The sequence below is a fragment of the Capra hircus genome, unplaced genomic scaffold, assembly GCF_001704415.2.
Source record: "Capra hircus breed San Clemente unplaced genomic scaffold, ASM170441v1, whole genome shotgun sequence".
NCBI classification, from domain to species: domain Eukaryota; kingdom Metazoa; phylum Chordata; class Mammalia; order Artiodactyla; family Bovidae; genus Capra; species Capra hircus.
Window position 1 is genome coordinate 3,180 of NW_017189896.1, and position 22,517 is coordinate 25,696.

The 22,517-nt window shown below is 56.9% G+C and overlaps 1 protein-coding gene across 1 annotated transcript; it reads right to left on the reverse strand.

Moving 5' to 3' along the window:
* Positions 1–282: 282 nt before the first annotated feature.
* UPB1 (beta-ureidopropionase 1) lies at positions 283–17,443 on the reverse strand (the record flags this gene model as incomplete). The annotated part of the gene is given in 6 exon segments (XM_018044912.1): positions 283–452; positions 2,164–2,325; positions 6,402–6,496; positions 10,334–10,421; positions 11,779–11,950; positions 17,244–17,443. Coding segments are annotated over 6 exon segments (791 nt in total), but the record flags the coding sequence as incomplete, so codon positions are not given.
* Between the last annotated feature and the right edge of the window lie 5,074 nt (positions 17,444–22,517).

A 22,517-nucleotide genomic window follows, 5' to 3' on the forward strand; every position in this document is an offset into this window, starting at 1 on the left:
AGGGGGATGGTCTTCCCGACCCAGGGACCGAACCCGCATCTCCTGCGTGTCCTGCATCGGCAGGTGGGTTCGTGACCACGTAGCACCACCTGGGGAGACCCCTCAGCTCTTCGAGGCGGGGACTGTAACGGACGCCTAAGTTGGCTGGCCCTAGCACTCACCGTCCCAGGGCTCGGGGACGTTGCACATCCCGGTGGTCACCTGCCTGCTCTTCACCCAACCCGCCTCTGCGCCCCGAAACCCGGCCCCCGGGCCCCCGCCGAGCCCCTTGGGCCCAGTGACCTGAGCGCTCCGATGGTGGCGGAGGGGTTGAAGATGATTTCGGCCCCGTTGATGCTGAACATCAGCCAGTTGAGGGGGTGGTGCCGCCCGTAGCAGATGTTGACGGCGATCCGCCCGAACTGGGTCTGGAACACGGGGTGGCCCAGGTTTCCCTCCATGTAGTACGTGGACTGGAAGACAGAGGGCCGCGGACAGATGCTCAGAGCTGCCAAGCTTCCCTTTTCTTAGGCTTGACAGAAAAATGAAAGCATCGCCCGTCCTCCCGAAGGGACACTCCTGGTATGACTCTAAACTCCAAAATTTCAGACCACTTAGACTAAAAATAAAAAAAAAAAACCCAAACCTGAAACCCAGGCACCACATGAGCAAGCTCGCCCGAGGGGAAAGCACCGTGGCTGGAGCCCCTGCCCACAGACCTGCGGTGACGAGGCAGAAAGCCCCCAGAGCTTCTTCCCGCAGTATGTCAAGGATAAACTGGGTGAGGTTTCATCCCAGCATCACTAGAGGCTGAGGCGTGTGGTCAACGTCCTCACCAGCCATCTGTACCCCGCCGGCTTGGGGGGGGGCACACGCCAACATGTGTGATCTGAGCCACCGACCAAGGCCCATCTGAGACTGGAATTCCTCCCAGGGAGTGCCCTGTTCCACGGGCCTCCCTGGACACACTGCCTGGGGTCAAGGACGTCTCCCACGGCCAGTAGGCAGGACACAGTCCTGGCAACTCTGCAGCCTCCTCGGGGTGCCGGCCAGGGTCCCACACAGGTCCGCTCCCTGCCTCTGCCTCCTCCCGTTAACCTCAAAATTCGGCCGAGCTGGGCAGCAGCCAGGATGTGTGCACCGCGTGGACATGCAAGCAGGTCCTGGTGCACCGAGACAAGCCCGTCGCTCTCTGCGGGGAGCTCAGGGTTAAACCAGAGTGAGCAGGTTCGGGGGCACGTCTTGCTGCCCCCTGCCTCCAGCGGTCCCTGGGGCACGCTGGGTGCTTCTTTCTCCTCTGGGGGCCTCGGCCAGCTCTGCACACCCCTTCACGTCTGCCCGACCGGCCTGGGAGCAGCTGGGACCCTCGCAGCTGGGGAGGGCAGAGGGCATCACACCCTGAACAGCTGTACTTACTGCAGACCCAGTTCAGACTTCAGATCTCAGGCATTAGGCGAGGTCCATTTCCCGCCAGCCAACGTCCACCTCCCTCCACCCACGATGGGCGTTAACCAGTTAGGACAGCCAACCAGTTAGGCCCTGAGCAGGGGCTGAAGCCCTGGCCTACACACCTGCGCTCAGACGCGCAGCCCTCACGGCCACCTGACACTCAGACCCCGGGGGAGCCCCAGACAAGGATCCCCCCCCACCCCCAAACAGGGACCAGACCTTGACGGACGAGGCGCTCAGGGCCTGCAGGGCCCGGCGGTCGCCTCACGCGTGTGCCCCGTCGGTGCTGGTTTTAACTTATGTGCTGCTTTTCTTTCCCTCTTTATTTTTTAAATTATGGAAGTGTGATAACACACTGACGGGAGACTTGGAAAATAGAGGACAGAGTGACATACAGCTTACAATTTTTTTTTTTAAGTAAACTAAAATTTTTAGCTGGAGTTTCAATATCAAACTCTCAAAAACCTGAACAGAATGAATATCCAGACAAGCAGAAGGTCATAGTAGACCTGAAAACATGCTCCTTACTTTCAAGAAGAATTCCAGGAGGCCAACTCGGGTTATATTTTTAAAAATATTAATATATGCAAGAACATAGCCCTCTGTGCTAAAGACACGTGGGGACTCGCCCGGGACGCCCACTGTACCCCAGGCGCCTGCGTGACGCAGGGCGACGCGGGGAAGTCACACCATGCGGCGGCCGGGCTGCTCACGGGCCCAGGCGGGGTGGCTCACCTCGTTGAAGTCGCCCACTCTGGGGATGTGGTTCTTCCTCGTCTTGCCCAGGACCGCTCCGGAGCTGGCGACGACCACAGCCGTGTTCCACAGGACGTCCCCATGGGCCGAGTCTCGCTCCAGGATGGGGGACACCACCACCATGCTGTGCTTCCTCGCCAGCTGGAAAAACAGACGTGGTGCCACCCTCCTTTCAAATCGCGCATCGGACATTTTTACGGAAGGATTCGAGGGTCCTCCTAGATAACGTCTGGGCTCCGCGCTTTCTCTATGCTTGTCCTTTTAAAGACCAAATGCCAGCGCTGTTCTGATGCCCAAGCTTAGCTACATAGGAGCCGGCTTCGTCCTCGGGCACCCCCGCTGGGAGTGGACGGCCGGTGCAGCTGCTGTGGGGAACAGTAGGGCCACGCCCCCAAAAGTAAACCCAGAACGACCCCAGGACCCCCGATCCCACTTCAGGGTCTCCCCAAAGACCTGAAATGCATCCTACAAGCGAGAAGAACCGTTTCTTCACCTCATGTACCGTGTGCCACGTTACAAACGGCGGGACACGACTTAGTGACCGAACGACGTCGTCTGCACCAACAGGCGAGATACTTTACTCTGATTTTAGATGTTTCTTTCATGTGGCACGATTCGATGCCATCAGTTTGCGTTGCTTGAATATGACATGTCCGTATAATCTTCTCCTCCCAGAAGCGCTGTAATCCTTGATTTCTCCTTGATCCAATATCTAGGAGAGAGAGCTTCAGTCTCCCACTGGCTGCGTTTTTGCATTCTCTGTGTTGTTGTGGTTTATACTTTTATGGGTAGTTGCTGGTCGTACGTAATATTGGTCTGGGATCAGCTGGTGTGCAGGATATGAGCTCCCCAAGCAGGGGCTGAGCTCTGCCCCCGGCAGGGGGAGTGCAGAGTCTGGACCTCTGGACCGTCACGGAAGTCCCACTCTCCCGATTCTTAAGCAGTCTACACTTAAACAGTTCTAGTCAGAATCAAATCACTTGACATTTCCATGAGCCTGGGCTTATATCAGCACTATACGGGTTATATCAGGATTTCTGAAACACTGAACATAGCCCTGGGGACCTTTCTAGTGTGGCTAAGGCTGATTTCCTAATTCTAAAGGGTGCAGAGAGCAGTCTTACGTTTTCCAACCCTGTGACCCCTCGACAAAGATCACAGACCCCGCAGTACAAATAAAATAAAAGCAAGCCTTCATACCACTTCCCACAGACCTTCAGACCCGGAGGCAATAACGAGACAAGACGAAAAAAGCAGATAAGGAGCGTTGACCAGGGTGTGGGGAAACGGGAACCTTCATAAAATGCCAGCAGGAGTATAAATGATGTTGGGTTCCTCACGGAGTTAAACACAAGCGCCACAGGGCTGGCAGCTGAGTGGGAGAGTGCGAGTGCTCACCCATGCCCCCAGCAGCGCTGCTCACGCCAGCCAAGGGAGGGGCAACCCCACCAGATAAAGCGTGGCGTGCACACGCAGTCGGAGAAGGCAAAGGCACCCCTCTCCAGCGCTCTTGCCTGGAAAATCCCATGCACGGAGGAGCCTGGCGGGCTGCAGTGCCTGGGGTCACAAGGAGTCGGACACGACTGAGCGGCTTCACGCATGCTTGCAGTTCAGTATTGTCATTTTGTTCAGCTGCTCAGTCGCGTCCAACTCTTTGTGACCCCATGGGCTGTAGCCTACTAGGCTCCCCTGTCCTTCACTACCTCCTGGAGCTTGCTCAAACTCATGTCCATCGAGTCGGTGATGCCATCCAACCAGCTCATCCTCTGCCGCCGCCCCCTTCTCTTCCTGCCTTCGATCTTTCCCAGCATCAGGGTCTTTTCTGACAAGCTGGCTTTTTGCATTGGGTCGACAGAGTATTGGAGCTTCAGCATCAGTCCTTGCAACAAACATTCAGGGTTGATTTCCTTTAGGATGGACTGAACGGAGTGTTGTCCAGCCTTAAGAAGGAAGGCGGTCCTGGCCCATGGGTGAAGTGGCTGTGGTCTCTGACGTGGATGAAACTGAGGACGTCATGCCAAGTGAAACCAGCCAGGCGCAAAAGGACCAACACTGCAGACGTGCACTCAGGTGGGGCATCGAAAGCAGTCGAATTCACAGAGACCAAGCGGGTCAGGTGCCCGCAGCTGGAGGTGGAGCGGGGTTGATACGTGGCTGGAGGGTTTCGGGCCTGCAAGACGACGACTTCTGGAGGCCTGTCGTGCAACGCTGTGAAGGCACTCACCACCCCTGACCAGGACGCCTAGGAGTGCTTGAGGTGACCGGAGACGTGGTTTCTGCCGCAGTGTGCACGCTCAGGCACGCCACACGCTCTGCCACCCCGCGGACTGCAGCCCCGCCAGGCTCCTCGCCCCTGACAGCACCCAGGCAAGAATACTGGCGAGGGTTGCCATTTCCTCCTCCGGGGGATCTTCCCAACCCAGGGACTCAACCCTCCTCTCCTGCAGTGGCAGGGAGATTATTTACCACCAAGCCACCTGGGAAGCCCTTTTAGCGCAATAGAAAGAGGAAAACCAGGGCTTTCTCTGGCAGCACAGTGGTTAAGACTCTGCGCTTCCACTGCAGGGGCACAGGTTAAGATTCTACACGCCTCTTGGCGCAGCCGAAAAAAAAAAAGATTAAAAAAAGGAAAAAAAATCGTATGTCTCATCTACCCAAAAAAAACCAGAAACCCAGAACCCAACCAAACATAACTCTTCGATACCAGATTCCTTTTGTCTCAAATGAGAACTGCAGGATCTGGGGGCCAGGAGGAGCAGCCCCAGCCGGTCATCTGAGCTCAGCCCGTTGCTACCCCCGACCTCAGCGACAGGACGGTGACCGTACCGCAGGATGCCAGGAGTCACGCGGGGGTGGCCGTGGCCCTGGGGCCCTGATGTGGACACGGGTGCCCTGGACCAGCACACTCCCATCCTCCTTCTGCCCTTTCTTCCTCCCGTCCTGGTTCAGGCACGCCGTCTGCGATCACTTCCTGCCTGGTCCTTGTCATCTTCTTGTCCGAGGCACAGAACCGACCTAGTGGCTGGGAGGCATCCCCCTACAGCCTGAGAAGAGGGCTGCTTGGAATCACGGCTCGCTATTGACAGGGTCACTGTGGTCACAGCGCAGCTCCAAAAGCCCCGAAATTTCCATAGGAATGACGGGAGTTTTCCGAGGTGAGAGTGAGCATAAGCCACCGTGTGGGACGTCATGGGGGTTTTGGGGGTGGCGCTCCACGGAGACAGTTCAAGAAGCATAACGTCCATCGCTTCAAAGGGCAGCAGTCCGTGGTTTTCAGCACACTCAGAGTTGTGCAACCGACACCACAACCTAATTTTAGAAATTTTTCAACGCCCCAAGCGGAAACCCCGTCCCCGTGAGCATCCCTGCTCATCCCTTCTCCCCGCTTAGCCCCTGGCAGCCACCGACCTGTTCTCTGCCTCCACACAGCTGCCCTTCCTGGACAATGCATAGAAACAGAATCTTGGAACACACTATGAGGTTTAAATAAAGAAAAATGAGGCCCGGTTTCTACACTGATGAGACGGGCCACACCTGTCAGGCCCCAGCAAGTGGGGTACAGGGCTCTGGCCAGGGACGCGGGCTTGACCCTAGTCCCCAGGTGCCAGGGCCACCCCTTGCTGGCTGCAGACCCTGCTCTGGGCGGGTCACCCCCAGGCCACCTCTGCGGGCTGCAGCTCCCTCACTTAAAAAGCCACGACGGGGAACTTCTCTGGAGGGTCCAGCAGGGAAAAATCGGCCTGCCAATGCGGGGAACACGGGATCGATCCCCGGTCGGGGAAGATCCCACCTGCCGCAGAGCAACTAAACCTGTGCACCCCGACTAGTGAGGCCGCACTCCAGACAGCAGCAGGAACGGCCACCGCCAGAGCCGGCACCCCTGGGGCCCGGGGGGCCCAGCTCGAGGGAGCCCCCACTCGCCTCAACGCAGCAACGGAGGCCTAGCGCGGCCATGAATAACCTGAATTCATTAATGTCATTTTCTAAAAAGGCATGAAGGGCCCCTCTGGCTCTGAAACTGATTTCAAGTGAAAGGACACTTGAGGGAAAAAAAGGGCAATAAATAGTCTTATCTGCTCTTATCTGCAAAACCAGAGCCAGGCGGGCGCACTTGCCTTGGGGCAGGACCACCCCGGCCGCGGAGGCCACGCTCTGACCCGCACGTGTCCGCCGCCCCCAGGGCTGGCTTGCCGGCTGAAGGCCGCTTAACGTCTTACCTCTTGACAGAACTTGATGGTGGGCCCGTCCTCCGCTGACTCGGCAAATTCCGTCCACGGAAGCTTCTCTCTCGTACAGAAAGCAAAGGGCATCGCTGTGGAGAGGAGGCAGGCCAGAGTCACACCCAGGCTCAGGGCCTCCGAGGGGCCCCTCGGCCTGGTGCGGGGGCCTGCCTCCTGAGCCCACCCCCGGCTGTGGACGACGGGCAGAGCCCCCCCTTTCCCGGCTTCTAGGGCAGAGGCCAGCCATCCTGCCTACGGTCTTAGATACACTTGCAGCAGAAAGCTGAACAAACGCTTGCACACCCAGGCTCACAGCGGCCGAAAGATGGAAATGACCCGGGTCCATCAGCGGACGAATGGCTGGCCGGCGGTCCACCCGCTCGGTGGGACACTGTGCTGTGTGCTCAGGCGCGTCCGACCCTTTGTGACCCCGTGGACCGTAGCCCGCCAGCCTCCTCTGTCCATGGTGATTCTCCCAGCCAAGGATACTGAAACGGGTGGCCATTTCCTTCTCCAGGGGATCCTCCCGACCCAAGGGTCGAACGCACGTATCCTGCGTTGGCGGGCGGATTCTTTACCGCTGAGCCACCTTATTCAGCCTTAAAAAGGCAGGAAATTCTGACACTTGCTCCAACATGGGTGGACCCTGAAGACAGTAGTTCAGTTCAGTCGCTCAGTCGTGTCCGACTCTGTGCAACCCCATGAATCTGAAGACGTTGCGTGCGGTGAAATAAGGGAGACAGAGGAGGACAAGCGCTGCACGGGTCCACTCACGTGGGGCGCCCAGGACAGGCAGGTTCACGGAGACAGAGAGCGGAAGGACGGGTGCCGGGCCTGGGGGGGCGCGCAGAACGACGGGCTGCTGTTCAAGGGGCTGGAGCATCAGTGGGCAGGTGAGAAGGCTCTGCACGCGGACGGTGGCGATGGTTACACGACAATGTGCGTGCGCTGAATGTTACGGAACTGAACCCACCAAAAAATGGTTAAAATGGTCAGCTTTATGCTATGTCTGTGCTACCAAAAGGTCAACCACACACACACAGCGGGAGCCCCTGGTGGCTCAGCAGTAAAGAATCCGCCTGCCAATGTGGGGCATGCAGGTTCGATCCCTGGGTCGGGAAGATCCCCTTGGAGAAGGAGATGGGAATCCACTCCAGGACTCTTGCCTGGAAAGTCCCATGGACAGAGGAGCCTGGGGGCTACAGTCCACGTGGTTGCGAGAGTCAGACACGATTTAGCGGCTAAACCATATGTGAAACAATTCTGTACAAGGTACAGCCAGAAACTGCTGGCGGACCTGCAGGTCGTTACGAGCACAGCCGAGGCTTCTTGGAGACGGTGTCCGAGGGTCCCCTCCCACGTCCATAGGAATGCTCCTCCTCCCGGGGGCTGAGGCCTCTGCAGGACAGAGGAGAGCCGTTCGTGTAATGGCCCCAGCAGAAGTCTGGGACATGCTGGATGGGCCGAGCGCTCTCCGGGGATAAAAGCATGCTTTCTGTCCTCTCTGGATAGATGATGCCCCACCATCGAGAGGGCCAGCTCAGCAGGAAGGTTCATAACTCACTGAGGTTTGTGTGCTTTAAAAAAAAGAGCGAGCAGGTACACACACGTGCGGTAACAATTCAAAGAATGCCAGGGCCCCAGATTCTCAGCGGAGGTTTCCCCTGCGGGGGCGGAGGGGGCTGGCAGCGGGTAGGCACCAGGGAGGCACGCACTCCGGCCGAGCGTGCTCCACCACCTCGCGCACACGCTTCCACGTCCGCTGGTCTGCTGGCGCTCTCCTGCGTCCCCGGCGAGCTGGAGCCCCGGCCGCGTGGTCACTGGCTCTTCTGGACTCATCCTCCAGGTGATCGCTTCCGCACCCTTTGCCCACTTCCTGCCGAGCTGCTGTCTTTTCCTTCGTGACTTGGAGCACTGAATTCCTTCTTTGGACCAATTCCGTGCAGAGTTGGCCCTCTGTACCTGTGGGTTCCCCCACCAGCTGAGGGTGGAAAATGTTTGAAAAAAAAAAAATCCACAACATTCCGAAAAAGCAGAACTTGAGGTTGCCACACAGAGGCAACTATTTACTTGGCATTTGCACAGTGTTAATGCCACTGGACAGCTCTGAAACTGACCGGCCTGCAGCGAAGGTTTGTGGGAAAGCTGTGGGATGTGGCCGAGGAGGCCTTTACCTGGTTGCTGCACAGGGCGTGTGTGGCCTCACTGTCATCAGCTGGCGACCCAAATTGGCACCTGCATGGGGGGCTTGCCATGTACCTCTGCAAGGAGTAGATGACTGTGCTGTGGCAGCTGCTGACCCCCAGCACCCCCTGCAGGAGTTCACTGTCAGAGCAGAAATGGGGCACTCTGCCCCGGGAACCTGGCAGGACAGGTCTTCAGGGAGGTAGGTGTTCTCAGAGGCTGATGTTATGAGCCAGCTCCTGTATGCCCTCGCGTCTAGAAAAGCACGAGAATCCTTTGTGGTGACGACTGTTCCCCCTGAACAGAAGCTTCACGAGACCAGCAGAAACTTTCTACCAGAAAAACACATGCGTGCGCTCCCCCGTAACCAAAATCACACAGAGACTGACCTTCCCCCGCTACCCCTTCGGAGCAGCTTCTCAGAGCTGTCTGAGGGGCTGTCTCCTGGGCTGCAGTCCTCATATTGCCCCCAATAAAACTTAACTCTCACGTGGCGCACTTTTTTTTTTTAAGTTGTCACAGTCTTTCCCAAACCCGGGCTGCGTGCCCAGCACGGTGCCAGGCCTGGTGAGAGGCAGCCTGTCCCCTGTGAGGTGAGCGTGACTCTTCATCCCACAGAGGAGGAAGCGGGGCACCAGGCTCCCCAGTCCCTTCCAGTCCCTGGCAACCTGGGAGGACGGTGGCACCACAACCATCTCGGCCGCCCGGGACGTGGCCCACGGAGGCAGCGAAGTGGGCAGCGGACTCTGCCAGAAGCAGCCCCGGGGGCCTCGGCATCGGGCTCAAGACTCCCCAGGCTCCTTGGGTGAAGACGGATGAGCTATTTTAAGGAAGCCAACAAGAACGCTGTTGATAACAAAGAAAGATCCCTAATGACCGCTCACTCACAGCTTTCAGAGCATTAGGAGAGACTCAAGGGCCCCAAGAGGATAAGACCTCCCTTTCCGATTTCGTTTCAGGCTGCTAAGCTCTCCGCATTTCTCCATTTCCATCTGAATGGTTTCTTTTCCTGTTTTCACAACCCCTGTAGTGTAAACAAACTTTCAAAAGCCGCATGTGGAAGGCAGGTTGGGGGAGGCTGGCTGCAAAGTTCTAACCACATTCTGCAAATCAAAGGGAAAAGGGGGTCCCCCATTCACTGAACCAGCGCTCCTCAAGGCACGCTCTGGACTTAGACCCCGCCCTGCCCTCAGGAGATGCCAGCCGAGATGGGGCGCTCAATGGGAACCTGGTGGGGTGCTCAGTTCTGTGCAGGGGAGCCCCCAGGGCCCCCCAAAGGAGAGTGTGTCCACATTAAGCCTTGATGGATGAGTGGGAGTTTTCCAAGAACGAGAAGAAGTTGGTTAAACCACCCAACAAATATTTTTAGCACCTGTCATGCACCAAGGATTATTCAAGCCACTAAATAAGATGGGGGTGGGAGAAAGGGTAAGCAGAACGGGATCCATCCAAACAATGAGATATTATGCGGCCACGGAAAGGAAGGGCAGTCTGACACTCGCAACAACAGGGACGGGCCTTGAAACACGACGCTCAGCGAGACGAGCCAGACACCAAGGGCCAAACACTGCAGGATTCCACAGGCACGAGGCCCCAGAGCCGTCAAATGCGCAGGGACAGAAAGCAGAACAGGGCCGGACACGACTGAAGAGACTTGGCAGCAGCAGCAGCAGACGCTCCCGGCGACGTGGAGGTAAGACTGCGGTTTTGCAAGCGGCAGAGAAAGCGTCGGGAGAGAGACTTACTCCACGCCTCCTGGAAGCAGACGACGTTGACTCCACACATGGCAGCCACCTCCACGACGGCCTCCATGCGCCTGTGGAGGGCGGCGACCTGGCAAGTCAAACAGCGAGCGTGAGAGCCCAGCGGGTTCTACTGCTGCTGCTAAGTCGTGTCAGCCGCGTCCGACCCTGGGTGACCCCGTAGTCGGCAGCCCACCAGGCTCCCCCGTCCCTGGGATTCTCCAGGCAAGAGCACCGGAGTGGGCTGCCATTTCCTCCTCCTCAGGTTCTACTGGTTAAGGCCAACTTTAACGCCCATCCCCCACCGGGCCCGCTCCAGGAAGACGCGCGGGGTGGGAGGTTCTGGGATGGGGACAGTCCTCGGGCCCGAAGCCATGGGCAAAGGTGGAGGGGCAGAGGCCCTGGGGTCCCTCAGGCACTGGACGCCGCCTCACTGAGCCTGGGTTTTCCCTGTCTGGAGAATGGGGAGAAGGCTGCCCGCCTCGTGGCATTGCTGAGATGTGAGCTGCTTCCTCAGAGAGGGGCCCAGCACACACCAGAGCCGTCCCCTGGGTCACCTCCCCCTTTGGCCCCCAGCCCTGGGACCCCGGTCACTCAGGACACCCTGCGTCTGCAGCTGTGGGGATGCCCAGTCCTGCCAGCTCTGTCCCCGCGTGTTCCTGATCTTCCAAGGACGCCCAGCTGCGCCCTCTACCAGAACATGCTCCCTCTCCCCGACCTGACCTGCCCAGCGTGTGTTCTCACGTGTCGTCCATGGTGGGGGCGAGAATCGGGATACCTGGGCTGCCCCCCAGCCTACGTGCACCCCAACAGCAGCGCCGCTCCCCCGGGCTTTCCTGTCTCATGACCCCATGAGCTCCTTAGGAGAGACATCCTCAAATTATCCCTGTCCTCAGCCCACTGTCTGGCTCCCAGGAGACATTTGGAAGTGTTTTTGTTTAGAGACAGACCAGCGGAACCTGGTGGGGCCAGGCTGAAACCCAGAGACACTGGGCGCCCCCCCTACAGGGCCCTGCAGAGGCTGGGCTGGGAGCATGTTTCTAGGTGCTGGAGGAGGGTGGGGAGGTAAGGACCACGTCTCTGCCCCGCCATGACCTCCTGACAACCTGGACTGGCCAAGGAGACAGATTTGCAACCCGATGGAGGCTGCGCGGGTGACTCCCGCACCGAGGAGCCAGGCAGAGGCACACGGGCTGGACAGACATGTGCGCTGGCCGGAGCCCAAGAGGCAGGGTTCCAACAGAGAGCGCAGGAGCCCGAGGGTGGCCTCCTCCCTGGCAACTTGAGCTCCATCCCAGGAGAGGGAGGCGGAGAAAGCGGTAGGGGCCAAAGAAAGAGAAAAGCAAGGGACATGGTTGGAGGGCCAGTGGGGGGGTGCCACACCAGGGCAGAGCAGCTGGTCGGCCAGCGGGGACCATGGCCAAGTCTTACAGGCGGGAGAGGCCTACCTGCTTCACCACGGGTGTGTCTGCGGGGAGCGGGGTCCTGTTCTGAACGAGCCCCACACGCACGGTCCGGGGCCTTCTCTGCTGCTCCGCGGCGGCCTCGAACGCATAGCCCTGCAGCTCGAAGTCCCCTCTGGAGGCAGCCTCGAGAGCCGCGCCGGGCAGGTCGAGCTTCCTAGATGCAGGAAGGCAGAGGCCAGATGAGCTGAGTGGGTCCGCGGCACCTGACGACACCCGCAGTCTCTCCTCCAGCCGAGAAGGGGTGCATGCGGTGTCCCGGCAGGAAGGTGCAGGAGCTGGCCAGGGCCGCGACCACGTGTGGGAAGCTGGGGCGGGGCTGCAGGACGGGGGACCGCCCCACCCCCAAGGGCCCCGGCGGGCGGAGAATGGCTTCAACCGGATTCTGGAGCCAGCAGGCCAAGTGGTTAGGCCCCACAGAGGAGGGCAGGGGGACGGGGCGGCAGGGAACCTAGGCAAGAGGTTGATGTTCAAGCTGCTGAAATCAGGGGCGGGGATTAAAGTCTCAGCATAGGTGAGAGGTGACGGAGTCCCCCAAACATCTGTGGACTGGAGTCAGAGGGCTCTGTGAGCTGGGGGGGTCACACAGCAGGTTGTAAGGAGACAGGCAAGCAGGAGGCCAGGACTGATAGCAGGATGGAGGGTCACGAGCATCTGGGGACCCCTGCCCTGCCAGGACCCCCAGCAGAGAGGGCAGCTCCGGCCCGGTGCCGGACGGGTGAGGTGGGGCCTGGGCATCCAGTCCAAAGGCTGAAGGGCTCCTCCCGGTGTGTGGTTTATTAACAGAGGCAAGTGGATTATTGATAAAACCTCCCACCAAAGTGACCACGGGCCAAACGGCAAATGCTGATGCCCGCTCCGTGCCCCCGCCCAGGGGTGGAACCTGCAGGAGAGGGCCCAGGAAGAGCTGACCATCTAGGGGGCGAGAGGGTTACGAAATACCCCGAGAATACCTCAGAAAATTGCCTGACAGCCGTTATCTAATAATACTCCTCTCCCACTTTGAATCCCTTTCTTAACGACGTTTCTTTCAAAATCACAGCCCTGTCAGCCCAAGCGCCCCTGCCACCGCCCCCCTGCCAGGCGCTTTCCGTGACGGCTCCCTGACAGCTCTGAGCTGGGTTCCGCCCTGACAGTCAGCCTTGCTTTTCAAACTCATCAGGGCTCCATGCACTGTGACAGGTTAGAAATAGCTGCCAAGCCCACACCGTGCCTCCTGTTGCCGTGGGGGCCTCAGAGACGGTCCCCCGCCCCCCAGGACAAGTCACCGTTGCAGCGGGGGGCCGGGCGAGCGGCCTGTCCTCAGCCAGGAGGAAGACATCGGCTGGGAAAGCTCGCCGGAGGTCCACAAGCCCCCCAGGTGTAAGCTGGTCCTGCAGCCTCTGGCCGGCCCGCCCCACCCCACCCCAGCTCCCTGGGGACACCCGGCCCCGAGGCCTGGGGCCACCTCCTGGAGGCTTTCCCTGCCCTCCTGTTATCCTGGCCTGCCCGGCCCTGCCCCACTTCCTCCTGGAGAACCCACCTGGCCCTCAAGATGCACCCCCAACCGTGTCCTGGTTCCACCAAGGGGCTCGGCTCACAGAGGCAGTGGGGCGACGGACAGCCGCGGCGGACGGAGCCCAGCCAACGGACCAGGACCTCATACGTGGGCTCTCTGCTGCCCTCAGCCCTCCCTTGGTGCCTGCAGCGGGCTCTCTGCCCCTCACCCGGTGGCTGATGCCCCCACCCTGAGGGCCTCACTTACGACTCCAAGAAGGAAAGCCCATCACTTCCTGTCCTGGCCCCACAGACCCCTTTCCAGTTGGGGTCAAGGCAGGCCTTGTTCAAGGGAGCCCAGCCCCTGCTTCCTTGGCAACCTCTGGCTTCTGGAACTTCTCCTTCCCCTCTAATGGATCTGCATTTTAAATAATTAAACCAGAGCTTTGTTACAAAAGAAACACAGGCTCATGGGGAGGGGAAAAAAAGAAAACTCAAACGGTGGAGAATGTCAAACGAGTTATCCTCCCTCCCGGAGCCTGGAGACAGCCCCTCAACGTCTGCCGCTTCTTTCCAGCATTTTCCCCAAGCCAGCGCCCATCACCTCTCTGGAGTCTTTGTAACAGGCTGTGGGCTGACCTGTGCACCCCTTCAGCCAGAAAAGATACGCCCAACATCCTAACACCCAGAACTCGTGACTGGGAACTTTTTGGGAAAAACAGGGTCTTTGCAGACAGCATTAAGGATCTCAAGATAAGATCACTTGGTATTACCTGGGGGAGCCCGAATAAGCCAGTGCTGGGTTTTAAAAGGAAGGCCCAGAGGAGAGACACGGGCAGAAAAGAGTGTGGAATCAGAGGCAGAGGCCGGCGTGATGCCGCCACGGGCCCAGGAAACCAGAAGCCGCCAGAAAGCAGAAAAGCCTCGGGAGGACGCTGCCCGGAACCTTTGGAAGACCGTGCCCTGGCCAACACCCCGCCTCTTGTGCTTCTGGTCTTCAGAACCACGGGGATACATTTCTTTGGTTGAAGCCACGCGGTGTACAGCCATTGGTCAGAGCACCCCCGCCGCGCCGGCCTGCCCCCCAGCTGCACCTCATCAGGTGAACCCACACGGGCCACCCAAGGGCCCACACCCCCTCTGCCAGGCTGGCTGCCGCACCGCCTGTTGAGACTTCTGGAGCCCTTCCTCCTCTCTGCCCCCAGGCACTCTGCCCGTTTAGGCCTCCCCACCATCCACCTGCCCTTTGCAAATGCTCTGAAGGCTCCCAGCACCACCAGGACAATCCTGCCTCCTCTGCAGAGGAGGAGCCCCCAGGATCCACCCCGACTACTCCCGCCTCCTCTCCTGGGCGAGCCCCCACAGTATTCTACACCCACAGCCCCCAGACAGGCCTGTCCTCTGCTGTCTGCGCCTTGGCCCGGAGCAGCGGAGCCCCTTCCTGTCTCCGGACCAACTCCTCAGTCTCTTTCAGGATGCAGCTGAAGCCTGGCGCCCCAGAAGCCTCCCCCGCTTGCCCCAACCCCGTCCATATACACCCCCTCAGCTCTCCCTGTATGCCTTCTTGCTGCGCAGGACAACCAGCAAAAGACGGAAGCCCCCTGAGGGCAGGAACCGTGGCTAACTCATCCTAGGACCTCTGGTGCCTGAGACAAAAATAAACGCTCAATAAATGTTTGTTGAATGAATAAATGCTTCTTGGTTCTGGCTGTCTTAAACCGCGCCTTGATGCTCTTTGGGGATTTCATCTGTCTGGCACAAGCAAAGGCCCATTTAGCTCACTCACTTAGTAAACACTTGCTAAGCATCACCTTTGTCTTGGGGCCAGTGAGCACTCAGAGGAGCCAGTCTTGCGTGGAGCGAAGGCGGAGTCTAGGGGAGGACTCCATCATGCCCCCACAGAGGCAGCCATACCCAAGTCGGCCCATGAGAAATGAACAAAAGACTTTGTTAAATACATTTTTTTATGTGGATAATTTTTTAAAAGTCTTGATTGAATTTGTTACAATGCTGCTTCTCTTTTGTGTTTTGGTTTTTTGGCCTCTAGGCAAGTGGGATCTTGGGGTCTCCCTGGTGGCTCAGAGAGTAAATAATCCACCTGCAATGCAGGAGACCCGGCTTGGATCCCTGGGTCGGGACGATCCCCTGGAGAAGCGAATGGCTACCCACTCCAGGATTTTTGCCTGGGGAATTCCATGGACAGAGTTTACAGTCCATGGGGTCGCAAAGAGCCAGACACAACTGAGTGGCTAATACTTTCACGTTTCGTGCAGGATCTTAGGTCCCCAACCAGAAGCTGGACCCATATCCTCTGCACCGGAGGTGGTTCTTAACCACTGGGCCTCCAGGAAAGTTCCACGAACAGACGAACTTCTAAATGAGTAAGTTTCCATCTTCACTTTGCAGTCTGTTCATAGCCAAATCCCACCCAATCATAAGTACAAACGGTTAAAACCCCAGAGTGAAGCTTGGAAGGGCTTAGCGCAGGGTGGAAGAGAACCAAGAAGGGGGGAAATAGGAAGAATGGAAAGCGGAACCACTGACTCAGTTGCCGTGAGCCAAGCCCCAGGAAGAGGCCTGGTGGTCACTGATGAACGGAATCTGGCTTCCACGCCAGTCCTTCCTTGCTCTGGAGTGACCCCAGTGTGTGCACAGAGTCCTTCTTCCAAGGCAGTCCTTTACCCTGAGCTCTAGAGCGGGTCCTGGCCTGTCACCTACGTGGGAAACTTCTCTGCTCCCAGCACTCTCTCTGACACCCGCGAGCTCTGTCTTTTCCCAGGGGAACTTGCCTGCCTCACCTTTAAATACTCCCTGCTTCAGGGCACTTTCCTTAGGAGCCCCAGCTCTCAGAGGTTTCCCCCACCGTGAGCCTTCACAGGTGGCCTGGGAGGCAGTGATCCAGCATCAGCCCACTGGAGGGGCCTGGAGGGTGGGCGGTCCCGGGCACCCTCTCTGGGGATGAAGAGCCGTCTGGACACAGTTCTGCACCACGCTAACCCCAAAAGCTCCCCCTTTACTATCCACTACCTGTGAAAGCATCTGGGGCTCTGAGGTCCGGTCCCCACCCCTGTCAGAACGCCACATGAGCTGGTGGCTGGGACCCTCTGATCCAATTAACCCCCTCCAGTTTCAGGGGAGTTGATCAGGCGCTTCAAGGTCACTGCCACGAGGTCAGGGAGCGTGTGGTGTGGCTGGATGGGGGGAGCCCACAAACGGGCAAGAAAGTGGAAGGATGTCTGGTCAGGAGTTGCGTAGGGTCAGAGTTTGGATTTCATTCTAAGGGCCGTGGGAATCACTTATAGAGTTTTAAACAGGATATGAGTTACATCTTCTGGTTGCTTTGAGAAAAGTGGACCAAAGAGAAACAGGAGCAGAAGGGCAAGTGTCTTCCAGCCCTGCACTGCCGGCGTCCAAGAGTGCACTGCCCTTGGAAAGTCCCAGCGATGCCCACAGCAGGCTGGGAGTTAGCTCCGAGCATGGGAACTAACTCCTGGGACCTGCCAGTGGGAAAGGTCCCTTCGCCAACCAGATTCAGAGGCCTCTCCATCCCAGGACCTACCAGAGGCCGGTCACTGCGGGAAGGAGGAGCTGGGGGGCAGGACCTCCAGTGGGCCTGATGGGGGCTCTGGCTGGAGGTGCCGACCTAGACAGCCAGCCAGAGGACAGGCCTGGTGCCGGGGAAGGAGCGGGTCACTGGAAGCTGGAAAGAAAGCTGGGTGATCACAGGGAAAGCGCAAAAGAGCAAAACTGTTCCTTCCCTCCAGGCTTCTAAGGGTCACACTGGGTTGTGCAGCTGAGGTCCCATCTATAGAACTCAGGGTCTCAGCTCGCCAATCCAGGATTCACCACCGCCCCTGCAGAGCCCTTCAGACCCGGAAGCCCCCTGTGTGGTCCCCCAGATCCACACCCGCTGGCCCCAGGGGACCCCGACCCCCACCCCAAGCTCCCTGCCTGGCCCGTCTGGGCTCACGCACCTGGTCTCTTTGCCATAGAGAAGACGTTTGACCTCCTGCAGTTCTGTGAGTGGCAAATGTTTTTCCAAGCACCGCTCCAGCGACTCAAACCCAGACCCGGCCATGGCTGAGGTCCGCACGTTTGTCCAGCCCTAGAGTGCCTGCTGCCCTTCGCCCCGGGGGGAGGAGGCGGAGGAGGCGGCAGTGGCCAGGCCCGCACATGTGCCCGCTGCCCGGGAGGACTCGAGGACCCCGCTCCCCGCCCCCCCCACCGCTCACGCCCCTGCTGGCCGCCAATCAGCGCCCGGGGCGTCGCGTGCGGTGACCGGGAAGGTGAATGGACCTTCCTGCCGCGCCTGGACTCCGGCCCAGCGCCCTGGACACGGGCTGAGTGCCCCGGGGGAGGGGAGCCTGTGCTGGAGGCAGCGCTGCCCCCTCCGAGGCCTGGTGTCTGGAGTTAGGCGGGTGGGGGCCAGGCCGCGCTCCCCCACACAGGGACCCTTGGGCCGTCGGGTGGCCAGTCACCACGGAGCGGGTGCGGTCGGCGAGGTGCGGACGGGTGGGTGTCCCCACGGGCTCCCTGGATGAGATGGGGAGGGGTGTCCGGACCGCCTCCCAGAGGCCACGGTGAGTCCCTCAGGATGTGAGGAGCCCTTGAGTCCGGCCCACCCGAGAGCCGGGCAGTGCGGCCCGATGGGGCAGGCGCCTGCAGGGATGGTCTGCTCAGCCACTCGCAGGCCTGGCCACCCCGGCCGCGGACAGAATCCTCGCGGGGTTGTTGGCCCGTCAAAGGAGATGGGGAAAATGGGGTAGGGGGCCCCAGAGCAGGCGCCGTGGGGCCGGGCTGGAGGGATGCTGCAGAAGCCTGTTGCACAGGTGTGGGCGTTGATCCGACGCCTGTTCACGGTCAGTTTCCAGTATCTGATGGAGATGGCTTTCACAAATGCAACCTTTGAGGGTTGGCAGTGTGTAAGGCGGAGAAGGCAATGGCACCCCACTCCAGTACTCTTGCCTGGAAAATCCCATGGATGGAGGAGCCTGGTGGGCCGCAGTCCATAGCGTCACTAAGGGTCGGACACGACTGAGCGACTTCACTTTCGCTTTTCACTTTCGTGCATTGGAGAAGGAAATGGCAACCCACTCCAGTGTTCTTGCCTGGAGAATCCCAGGGGTGGGGGAGCCTGGTGGGCTGCCGTCTAGGGGGCCGCACAGAGTCGGACACGACTGAAGCGACTTAGCAGCAGGGGCAGCAGCAGTGCGTAAGGCTCCTAGATGAGGGCATTGCACAGATCAGTGAGACCTGGCACCTTTCCTCCATGGTTTCGGGTAGGGACAGACTCTGTAAATACAGCAGATTAAAAACAAACAAGCCACGACTCACTTGCTTGGCCGCCCCGGGTCTTGGGTGGCAGCTGGGGCTGCCTGTAGTTGCCGCGCCTGAACTCGGCTGTGGCTCGTGGCCAGCAGGAGCTAGTTCCCTGTGCTGGTCACAGTTTAGCCGAAAGACGTCGGACTCTGTGAGACTCCATGGACGGTAGCCCGCCAGGCTCCTCTGTCCATGGGATTCTCTAGGCAAGAAGACAGGAGTGGGTTGTCATTTCCTCCTCCAGGCGATCTTCCCAACCCAGGGGTGGAACCAGGGTATACTTCATTTCCCTGCATTGATGGGCGGGTCGTGTCTGACTCTTTGTGACCCCATGGACTGCAGCCCGCCAGGCTCCTCTGTCCATGGGATTCTCCAGGCAAGAACACTGGAGTGGGTTACCATTTCCTCCTCTGGACGATCTTCCTGACCCAGGGACTGACTCCCTACCGAGTGCTGTATGCTTGCGCTGGCAGGTGGGTTCTTCACCAGCGCTGTCTGGGAAGCCCGGGAACGAACTGGAGCGCCCTGTGTCGGGAGCGCAGTCTTAGCCAGTGGAGCACCAGGGCAGTCCCAACACAGCAGACTTGAATAATTCGGTATGAAAAACCCAAGATGCCTTGGAGCTCACAGGAAAGGGTGCTTTCTGGCATAGGAAGGGAAATAATGCAAGACCTCAAAGTAGAGGCCTTATTGCCAGCTCAGAATGGCTCAGAGGGAATTTGAGCCTCCCTTCTTCCGCCTGCTCTTATCTCCTATTGCGGCATTTCCTAGTTTAGTTAATGGCCTCACTGCCCACTCATTTGCCAAGCTTTGGGAGTCATCCCCAGCTCCTCCACGTTCTTGCTCCCATACAATCAAGTTCTGCTAAATTTGTCTCCTGCCTTTTGTTAAACTCTTTCCCTCTCCCACCTCATGCCTGCAACCGCGTCATCTTTTGCTTGAACGGCTGCCAGTCTCCTAACTTAACTCCTCAGCGCTGATGTCTATCCTTAGTTGTCCTTCTAAAACTAACGTCTTGACATCCTTCTACCCTCTCTTTTATTATCTTCCTGCTTAGAATGACCTGCCATCTTCTGTTTTGTGACCTCTTACCCATCCTCCAAGACAAAGCTTACATATCCCCTCCTGTTAAGTCTCCTCCAGTTGCTGCAGAAGTTAGACTCTACTAACCCTTTGTGGATACCTCTATTAGAGCATTTATCAAACACTGTTATGTAATTATTTCTGAGCTCTAGGCAGGAACCGGGTCTGATCTACTTTTGTGTCTTCGGGGCTTTGATTAATTCTGAAGGGATCAAGGACAGATTCATTAAAGTGATGACATTTGAGCTGGACCTTGAAGCAGAAGGAGAAACTGTTATTATAGTTAAATTGCTTAATCCATCTTGCCCTATTGTGCGGTGACAGGTCATTCACCCTAGGTCATTATAAACCAGAGTTTCACAAATATGAAACATGTATTTGAGAAGGATTTTAAAAATTATGTTAATTTTTTTTATTTACCCAATTTATTTTCATTCTAAATAATAAGCCGCTTGACTAGATTCTTCTTTGGTAATGAGTAAAAACGACAATAGGCTCCGCCCTGCTTTCTCTTTGCAAATCCAGCCAAATCCCAAAGGTTTTAACTGTTTGCAAGCATACGACAGTGAGGGACTCTTCCTTGTTATGAAGACCAGTACTTTCGGTGGCGATATGGTTTGGTTTACGGATATGTAATAATTCAGTAGTTGTATACAACATGAACAGGAAGGATGGAATAGGGATCATTTGCTAACATATAGTTCTTCGAAGATTCGAAGCATGTGATACTAACATTTTAAAAATCTGCGTTTTGTTGTATTTTTGTTTGAAGTGTCATTTTATAGAGGAAAAAAGAGTCTTATACCAGGAGTCAGGAAGTTTGTGGTTTAGTCTGGGTTCTGCCGTCACCTCAGTCTTCCTGTTGTAAGAAAGATGGGGAAGGGAAGAAATCTGGGAATACCGTCTGTAGAAACTAAGCCTTTTCTAATTCTAATAAAATATGAGTCTAACAATCTAGTCACATATAAATTTATCTATTTACATGCATGTTTATGACAGAGCTTCATTATAGAGGCTGGTTTTATAGAAAGCCGATTTGTTTAAAATGTATCTGTTTTAGGTGTTGCTTTTAAATTCGTAGCGTACATTAATTTTAATTCTTAGGGAAGGCACTTAAGGTACTGTGGACTGTGCTCATTGGACAGATCTGAAGGATTTTATGGTCATCACGGGTGAGCAGGCCTCGACATGGGGACCCCATGACGTGGAGACCCCGTCAGCCTCTTTTCTCCTGTGAACCAAAGGGGCTGCTTGAGACCCCTTTTAGCACTTTACAGCACAAAGAGCGTTTGCCTCTTTTTGTCCCATTCGATTCTCTCAGTATTACTGTGAACTGTGGGGCAGGAGCTCTTGGTATTTGTCAGATTTCCAAATTAAACATGATACTTACTGGAAGTAAAAGTACAGGAGCCAATAATTCACTTGTAGTCAGTCAAGGGGGAAAGGCCTTAAGGGACACAATCCTAAAGGCCCAATGTCTGGGCTGGCTTGTCCCTATATGGTGTTCCTTAGCTCAGAAATTATAGTTCTTCTTCTTTGTTAGGGTGTATTTTATTGTTAATATTACTACTATCCTTGTGTAGACTTAAGTGGCTCGCATGAAAGAGTTTTGGCATAGTGCACCCAAGTTGCCTGAAAATGGATTTTGTAGCAGAGCAGGGCCAGCCCAGGCAATATGGTGACGTATGGAGTTTTCGTGGTTTTTCCCGTCATGTATGGATGTGAGAGTTGGACCATAAAGAAAGCTGAGCACCAAAGAATCGATGCTTTTGAACTGCAGTGCTGGAGAAGACTTCCCTTGGACTACAAGGAGACCCAACCAGTGACTCCTAAAGGAAATCAGTCCTGAATATTCACTGGAAGGACTGATGCTCAAGCTCCAATACTTGAGCCACCTGATGCAAAGAACTGACTCGTTGGAAAAGACCCTGATGCTGGGGAAGATTGAAGGCAGGAGGAGAAGGGGATGACAGAGGCTGAGATGGTTGGATGGCATCACCGACTCAATGGACATGAGCTTGAACAAGCTCTGGGAGATGGTGATGGACAGGGAGGCCGGGTCATAGGTTCATAGGGTCGCGAAGAGTCAGACACGATTGAGCGACTGAACTGACTGATGGAGTTTCATCGTCTCCTTTCGAGCAGCTTAAACCTTTGTTCTTTGTTTCTGCTTTGAATCCATTGCTTCTTCATGACTAGCCCTGCCCATCCCTGCAAGGCCTTCTTTACCCTCAGTAAACTTTCAGAATCCATCTCGATGTTAGCTGAGCAACGTTAAAATGCAGTGATCACCTCCATTTAGCGGGGGAGACCCTACGGAAGTGAGCTCTGATGACAGGAGTGTCAGGTGTGAGAAAAAATCCTAAGATGAGTATTTGAATCAGGAGACCTCACCCCTCACCCCTCATTGTTTTCTGGACTATGACCTATCTCCTCCGTCTTACACATTCCTATTGCTGCTTACACGTCCATGCACAGGCTCTCATCATCTGAATTACTTCAACCAACTCATGATCAGTCTTCCTGCCTCCCAACTTCAAATTCCTCCTTAGCCTCGGTTCCCAGAGTGATCTGCTCTTCAGCGGCACTTCATTAGTTTAGGCCAAAGTCCAAGATGGCGTGGCACCAGGCCCCCTGACTTGGCCTCGTTTCGTGCTATAACTCTTCCCTGCCCACACTTTGGGCTCCAGCCCCGTCAGACTGTTTCTAGTTGCACAAACACTGCCCCGTTTCATGCCTCTGTCTTTGCTCAGCTTTTTCTTCACCCAGAAAATTCTCACCCAGACCCTAAGATTCAATTCAGGTGTCTCCTCTCCAAGAAATCCTCTCCTGGCTCCTCAGGGTTG